The 7,804-nt window shown below is 43.0% G+C and overlaps 2 protein-coding genes across 3 annotated transcripts; both read right to left on the bottom strand.

Moving 5' to 3' along the window:
• Window positions 1-141: 141 nt before the first annotated feature.
• On the bottom strand, window positions 142-2,459 carry pigc (phosphatidylinositol glycan anchor biosynthesis, class C). 2 transcript variants are annotated; one of them, XM_051077111.1, is made up of 4 exons: window positions 2,356-2,414; window positions 1,757-1,789; window positions 1,428-1,659; window positions 142-1,326 (listed from the first exon to the last, which is right to left on the bottom strand). In XM_051077111.1, the coding sequence occupies exons 3-4, from the start codon at window positions 1,653-1,655 to the stop codon at window positions 670-672; spliced, it is 885 nt and encodes a 294-aa protein (XP_050933068.1). In that variant the 5' UTR covers window positions 1,656-1,659; window positions 1,757-1,789; window positions 2,356-2,414; the 3' UTR covers window positions 142-669. The 2 variants fall into 2 exon arrangements, with proteins under 2 accessions (XP_050933068.1, XP_018525686.1); XM_018670170.2 differs by lacking the exon at window positions 1,757-1,789 and having other exon boundaries at window positions 2,356-2,459.
• Window positions 2,460-3,426: 967 nt separating this feature from the next.
• tmed5 (transmembrane p24 trafficking protein 5) lies at window positions 3,427-7,804 on the bottom strand. The gene is made up of 4 exons (XM_018670172.2): window positions 7,459-7,804; window positions 6,682-6,779; window positions 6,372-6,552; window positions 3,427-5,680 (listed from the first exon to the last, which is right to left on the bottom strand). The coding sequence occupies exons 1-4, from the start codon at window positions 7,645-7,647 to the stop codon at window positions 5,462-5,464; spliced, it is 687 nt and encodes a 228-aa protein (XP_018525688.1). The 5' UTR covers window positions 7,648-7,804; the 3' UTR covers window positions 3,427-5,461.

Raw genomic sequence — 7,804 nt, 5'->3', positions numbered from 1 at the left:
TTATATGAGCATCATGTGCGTCTGGCAGTGAGTAGAAGCAATAGGCTCACTATGGTTGTATTATGCTTGTCTTGTTGTCCAGGTAAAAATTAACTTCTTATGGTAACCCCCAAGTATTATATTAAATAATTTACACAGAGGAAATACTGTATAGTTTAATGAAAAAAACCCTTGAAATCTTAATATTCTATAATGAATATTTAATTTAAAATAGTTTGAAATGGAGCTAGAGCCCTTGTTCATTATCAAGCCACTGTGTTAAACACTACACATCCATCCAATCATACACCACCATTAACATATTTTACACAATTATAAACAAACAGAGATCCCACAGATTATTAAAACATCAGTGATATCAAATCGGTGCATAGCATCAGTGTCCTGTAATGTATCTCAGCATTGCACATTAGTTGATACCTTCCATACAAATTCTGAGGTCAAATTTTGATAAGACAGTAGCAGCTTGAACATTAAATCATCTTCATATTCCCTTCAAGAGAATAACAAGTTGCCACGGCTCTCCACACAGATGTGGACCAATGATAAAAGAGTTAACATTTTTGTTTGTTTAGATATACAGCACCAACAAAATACTTAAGACTGACAGTAGATAAAGTCATACAAAATTCTCAGTTGGCTGTGTGGTCAGGAGCACCACTCTGTCTATTAGTGAAGGAAGTGGCTAAGGTCCTCGTGGATCTCAGCCTCATCCCAGGGTCCGTGGATGTTGTCCTTGTGCCTCTGCAGCCTGACTAGCAGTAAGGGACAGAGTAATGTGACACTTCCTAGGGCCAGGGCCAACAGCACGGCCCCACCCAGCGACTGGGAGCCCAGGCCTGCTACTCCTCCGATACACATTCCCACACACACTCCAGTGAACTGACTGGGGGCGTTCTCTTTAAGTCTCTGAAGCAGACATGGCCACAGGGCAAACACCAGCAGGGCACAGCTGAGCATGGCGAAGGTGTGCAGAGCACCGGGCAACCTTGAGGCTAAACACACAGAGGCAAACAGGGCTGCGTTGAGGGAGAGGCTGCCCGGGGGAGAGGGCTGAGCGTAAGGGAACGAGACCAAGTGGGCCAGCAACATCATAGCAGACATGGCATACACAGTGTCCGTACTCACGGACTCTGTCAGTGTCTTTAGGACCGGCGAGAAGCCAAAGGTGAAGGAAAGAAAAATAGTGGCACTCTGTAAGTCAGCCAGACGGGTGCGAGGCTCACAGCCTGATTCAACCTGAGATGTCAAGGCTTGGTGCAGTCCATAACCCAGCAGAGCACAGACAAGGCTGGTCGAAAGCAGCATCTCAGGAGACAGCAGACCCTTAAAAGAAAACAGAGAAGTTGATTAATTATAAATTTCATGTATGCCATTCTGAGCTGTGCACACTATGATGACTACAGATAATCTATCTAAAGCTTTACCTGCTCCATATAGAGCCAGAGGGTGATGAAAATAGCCACACAGGACAGCTGCTGTCCCACAAAGCCTGCTTCTTTCACCACAGCCCAGTAGCGGTACTGCCGGAGGCCCTCATTCCTCCGTAATTCCTCCAAGAATCGCTGGTCCACATAGTTATCAGGGAACGGCTGGCGCTCCCACAGCACCTTCCGCCAGGGCACAGCTGGACCTGGGGCACTGTCTGGCCCCATCACCCTGACCACACACATACACAGAGACAGATTTGTGAGCAGGCATGTTTGAGCTATAAGTAACTGGTGGAATTCAAAATTCTCATTTATTATCATCTTACCAAAAATGGACAAGGCTGTACAACCCCAGACTCCTAGAGGCCCAGAAAACACCACCAGGTTTACTGTGTGTGAACTAGTTTCTGCTAATGTATTTGACTTTTTTAAATATAAATATATCCAGCGTTTAAGTAAAAGTATCAATTCCAGTATTGAAAAACTGTTATCATTAAACAAAATGGGAAGAACAGAAGTCTAATAGGGTTAGTAAAAAAGCTTATGTTTGTTTTGTCAGGGGTTTTCCAATCAACGTTATTGAGACAGTCAGACGTGAGACAGCATTTCAGTTAGTCAGTTATTCCCCTCCGTCCTGTCCTATAGAGACACTCTTGCGTTAGTGGTTTAGTCCACCAAACCATAGCTGGGCTTAAATCACATCTGGAGTGTTGTGTTTACGGTCAGAAGAGCGGGTCTATCCTGAACTGGGTTAACTGTATTTTGACGGTTGGCTAGAACGGCTAGAATCACACTACCGGTACTTCCGGTCTTAACGCGACAATAAAACAAAAAATGCCACATGTACACATGTATATATGAATATTAACGTGTTGCCGAGCCACTGAACTGGCTCCACAAACATTTTAGAGGGTTTTCCACCTACCTGAGATGGAATCGTGTTCGGCGCCGATGCTACAATCTGGTCATGTCATTAACCGGAAGTGACGCTCCTGAACAGAGCTCACAGCGCCCCCTGTTGGAGCTTATGAGATCAACAGTGATTACTTTATCTTTTTCTTTTTCAAGGTGTCAGTGTTAAACATACGTGGTCCTTACTCTGCTGACATTATAAGACCAGCCAGCATGCCCACTACAAGGTAACGTGACATTTCAAAATTAAAATATTCTCATAGTGCTTATATATTATTATGTTGACTGTGCTATTCACCAATAACCTTGTGTGAATTTTGTCAAATAACAGTGTGCCAATACGTAGACCGCAGCCTCCTTTCTCTCATGTGACAGCTCATTCAGCCAGTAAACCTGTCAGCTCCAGCACAGTGTCCAAACAACCACAAATTCCAACTGCCATGGTAATTTTCACCAACACTGAGAAACACACAAAATAAACTGGTTTGAGATTGGATTTGAGATCTTGCATATAGACGAAGCGAAAAAAATTGCACTGACCCTTACAATCTGACAATACTGCACTCATGTCTTCACTAATCTACCTGCAGTAGCTACCTTGTTGTTATCTTATGTGTCCGTTACATCCAGCTTGTCTGACTCTAGTTGCAGATAGGATCATGTCTTAATAATGACAGTGTTTCCAGAAGGACTGGATCATCCACACAGCGTCTGATAGGCCAGTAAGTATAATTAATAAAAGTGTAATATTGTGAGTAATGATGAGAGTGACCAAAGTAATTCACCCCAATATTTTTTTTCTTTCCAGCTCTCCTGGGCTGCGTCCACTTTGCTTCACAGGGGTCTCTGGTTCAGCACTAAATGAGTGCCTAATCATCAGATCTTTGCATCACCACATCCAGAAGAAGACACCAGAAGGCCCAGCAGCTGTATGATTTAGTCACTACTGTTTCATCTGAGCTGCTGCATGCTTGACAAAGCCCAACTTTCCTGCAGGTATCTACATAACTGATACTTTGTCTTCATATACAGTAAAATAAAAATACAGGTTTTTGTTCAGTAGAAATACAACAGAACACAGAGGTCAGAAAAATGTATGATTGTTTAATTTATACACATTTACAACTACAGGACATTAGTCAAATAAATACCATATAACGTCACATTCCCTCTTCCCCACTTCTCCATTCCGGTAGTAAAAATTATTTCCCAAAGACAGTGTGGCTGTTGTATCAGAAACTTTAAATTCTCCCACTCAGTAACATATTTAAAAATGCTGTAGTCTTTTATTTTTGTAGAACTTTGACACACTTCAAAAAGCATCAGAAACCACTTTCAACTGCATCAGTGCATGACCTATACAACGTTCAAAATCTCAACATACAGTACTTCAATTAAACACCGGACACTACAGTGAGATTAGTTGGGCAGAGGAGAAAAGGATGGTAATAAGCAGTAAAACTGAGGCAGAGGAAGACCGCGTCCCATGAGTTATTGCAGGCACCCACGATACTCAGTGTGATATATACACACCCATACTGTTTGGCAAAATCATATCATTATAGAAACAATTAGACTGCTCACAGTTTAGTTTTTCAACTAAGGCTGTTACAAAGGTATGAACTCACTGTATGATCTCTGTCCAACAGCACAGGAAAATAAATCAGAAGATGGCGACATGGAGCTTTCAGCCTGGGTAGTGAGCAACCAGGTTTCAACTGTGGAGCTCAGTAAATACCAATAAAAGAATCTATAAGCACACATCACCATAGCATCTTAATAGTATACAAACAACCAATGAGATAAAAACCTCAGAACAGTGCCCCCTCACCCACGTCAGGACAAGTTATGGACCCGTTTCTGGTGGACCCCAATAATCCAATAAGCACTTCAGGGCCCAAAATGATAAATTATGTTCTAAGAATATGAAAACAAAACAAAATATGTTGTTCTGTGGCATCAGTGGCAGTGCAACGATCAGATGCTAGTGTGTACTTTTGGCTAATAAAATGTGAATATCAGATTAAATACACATACACTAGCATTTAAAAACAATGCTGATGTAGCCAAGGCAATGAATGGCTCATGTATGTTAAACTGAGCAGTGTGCCCATGTAGTAGTGGTAATGACCTTGCAGATGTCAGTAAGATAGAAATAGACTTCTGTCACCAGAGAGACAGGCAGGCTCAACATCTTCACGCAGTAGGTGATTGTAAGCAGACACCCGACAGGAGCTGTGAGGCTCCACGGCAGAGGGTAGTGGAGCTGGCAGCCATTTAGGCCACAGATGCACAAGCCATGGCAGAGGAGAGCAAGGCAGAGGTCCTAAGTGTAGATGGCCCACTTCTGTTTCTACTACTCCATGGTCCCTTAGGTGCCAAAGAGCAGCATTAGCAAAGCGACCCTACCTAAAGACCTGACTTTTCAGTACTGGCATAATGGAAAGTGGTGACTGATTTTCTGTTAGTAACATAAATGTTCATGACAGTGGGAGAAATAGTAAAAGGCCTCACAGACTGGCAAAAGGCTAAATACAAACCACTAAGGCATTTTAGTGACATACAAAGGTACATTTGAGAGTAGCTAACGATTGGGAAGACATGCTGACAGACTGGTTGCACTTCCCTGTTTGGCAGAAGTAAATTAAAGTTTTCAGACCTTTCTTCATTTAGTTCAACTCAACACTCAAATAAAAACACGTCCTAAGAAAAAAGGACATTTTTGCAATTGGCCTCTGGCCTTGTAACTTTAGGCTCTGTTAGAAAAATAGTCACATCATAAACGTGCCTGTTGTGTCACTTTCTTTGAAGAGTTAAGGGAGGACTATAAAACAATGTACAAAGTAGAGGGGCTGACAGTTACTGTATAGGTTCCTGCTCCAAACCAAGGGCTCCTGCTGTCCCTCAAACTCCAGTGGACTAAAGACCAAAGCAGCAATTGTGTCAAATTTGCTATTGAGAATGTCAATATGTCTGTGTGTGTGTGCATGCATATGTATGTGTATAGACAACATCTTGTGTTAAGAGTCACGAGTGAGGAGATCAGCTGAGAAAAATCCCAAAGGTATCTGTGGGCAAGTGTGATAGTTTCTCTTTCTGTCCCTCCACCTGGGGTGGAGTTACGTACGAATTTTCCTTTTATCTTCAAACAGCGAGCGGACTAGGTAGACCTGAACTGCCGATATCAAGACCATAACAATGAGATTTATCACAGACCAAAAGTTCACCCTGTCAAAGTTACTCTCCTGGAGGTTTCTGTCGCGAGCCTCAAAGGCCCGCAACACCGTCTGGATCTGTACACTTTTGCCCAGCCGAGCCTTCACACTGTTGATGGTGTCCTGAAGGAGAGGGGACATACGGGTCAGATTTAGTGGGGAAAAAAGATAGCCACAATAAGAACTTTCAACTAGATTACTCTTTTTTATGAACCTGACAGTTAACTAACCAAAAGTGGTGATCAAAATGAGAGTCAGTTCTCTCTAGGGGCAGTTCTGAGGTTGTAAACAAAGCACCGTAATCAGGTACGTTCCTTCTACCATGAGAAATCAACTTCCTCCACAGCTGGAGGATACATTTCCTGTCTTTTAAGTGATGCCTATGTGACTTCTGACACACATTATGTTTCTGGTGTAGGGGCGGTGCAGGCTACTGTGGTGCAAGCTGAAACAATTGGCTGCCCTCAGCCAATAGGTGAGAGTTCATGATATTTTCTATTCTTGTGACACTCTCCTTGTGACTTTGCCTGTATGTGGTGGATTGCCAGCTATTTTGTTGGCAGTCTGTTTGCTGGGTCATTTTTCTCACCCTGTGTCATCCCGTGAGCATGGGTGTCACAGTGACAAATGTCCCAACAACAGACAAGAGAAGGACAAAGTCTAAAACACCCACCGTGAAGAAACAAAACCACTTTTTTTTTTTTTTTTTTAACCTCTTGCCGCTGTCATTCAGGCTCAAAAGGTGGCACACAAATAAACCTATTGAGAACTAACTCTGGAATGTGTTCCATGTCAGATCTGGCTGCACGCTCACCATGATGTCTTCCAGCTTCATGTCCAGCATGTCTGTTCCATGAACATACTCCTTCCAGTCATCTGGATCTTCATCTGTATCCATGTTGTCCAGGATCAACTCAAAGAAGATGATCTTCTCAGAGACGGCACTGAATGTGTTGTCAAAGCAGAACATGTAGTCTCCATCCTCAGTTTCCACACTGCAGAAGAACACAGGCAGTAAGAGCTTTCATGTGGATGTGTGTCAATGTCTTGCAGATGATCTACGTATGTCTGGGATGTATGTGTGAAGATGTCAGTAAGTCTGAACCTGAATCTGTGTTACTTACGTGTGCACCCCATCTGACTTGCGATAGTCACTGAACAGCACTTGGCCAGAGGGAGAGGAGATGAAGAAATCCACATCCAGACCTGCACCATCTAATACCTGTGGACAAAGGAGGACACACAAGGTAAAATTAAATGGAGACATTAAAACATTAATACAATTAAAATGGTGCAAGTTTTGTGTGGGTTTATACTTTCTCCAAGGTGTGTAACAGCAGAAAAATTCTGTGATGATTTATTTTATATGTTAAATGAGAGGAAAGCTACTTTTTACTCTCAAGGTCTCCCTCACTGTCCATTGGAAACAGGGATACCTTGTCCTCCATGGTAGACACTACAACAGATATGTAAATGCTTGGGATGTCTCGCACAGGCAAATGGCAACTTGACGTCGCCTACCTTTAAGACACTTAGAGATTCATCAACAAGTGTTGTAAGCTGACCGGCATAACAGGTTCCCAACAATACGATCATGGAGGTGTGAGCCACATTACCTGCTGGTTCTCTTGCACAATAGATCATTTGATTCAACGTAGCAGCATACCAGTATGGTTTGCATAAATGTTCAACGTAAATAAAAACCATAGCATGCAGAAAACGTGAACAGTAACCAAAATAAAAGGGCTAAGCAATAGATGTGACAAGTGTAATGTTATGTCAACACTGACTCTCGGTTGGGGGTTATCATGGTTAAGCAGACTGCAGGCAGAGAGAGCGGTTTGCTCAACCAGCGTTACAATTTCATACAAGATTATCCCAGTTATGTGAGTCTTTATGACCTGATATTCAATCTCCAGTGAGGCATCTTTCTTCATGGTCTGGTAAAAGCACTCCTTCCGACCGGCGGGTAGAGTGAATGTGAAGTCGCTGTCCAGAGACTGAGAGAAGGAAGCCAGCACCACGAGCCTTTCGGAGACTAGAGCAACAAACACGGACAGCACACACAAAAACACCCGGGCTAACTCCATGGTCAAGCCTGCGTGCCTAAAAGCCCCAGAAAGCCAAAACGGTGTTACAGTAGCCCGCCACTGTGTTGATAGGTGGGAAGCGGAGCTGCTAGCGATATTCGACCAAACTTCACTTCTGTTGAAATGTTCTCACTCAGGAGAGTTCAGGAAAGTTCAG

The sequence above is a fragment of the Lates calcarifer genome, linkage group LG17, assembly GCF_001640805.2.
Source record: "Lates calcarifer isolate ASB-BC8 linkage group LG17, TLL_Latcal_v3, whole genome shotgun sequence".
Taxonomy (NCBI): Eukaryota; Metazoa; Chordata; class Actinopteri; family Centropomidae; genus Lates; species Lates calcarifer.
The sequence above is the reverse complement of the archived record's forward strand: the minus strand, read 5'-3'. Positions and strand labels throughout refer to the sequence as shown.

Excerpts from the sequence above, each read along its gene's own strand:
- pigc (XM_018670170.2), bottom strand. The coding sequence starts at position 1,655 with ATGGGGCCAGACAGTGCCCCAGGTCCAGCTGTGCCCTGGCGGAAGGTG. Across the intron at positions 1,327-1,427 it reads TCTGGCTCTATATGGAGCAG|GGTCTGCTGTCTCCTGAGAT; the intron begins GTAAAGCTTTAG and ends TTTTCTTTTAAG.
- tmed5 (XM_018670172.2), bottom strand. The coding sequence starts at position 7,647 with ATGGAGTTAGCCCGGGTGTTTTTGTGTGTGCTGTCCGTGTTTGTTGCT. Across the intron at positions 6,780-7,458 it reads CACTGGAGATTGAATATCAG|GTATTAGATGGTGCAGGTCT; the intron begins GTCATAAAGACT and ends CTTTGTCCACAG. Across the intron at positions 5,681-6,371 it reads TGAAGCTGGAAGACATCATG|GACACCATCAACAGTGTGAA; the intron begins GTGAGCGTGCAG and ends CCTCTCCTTCAG.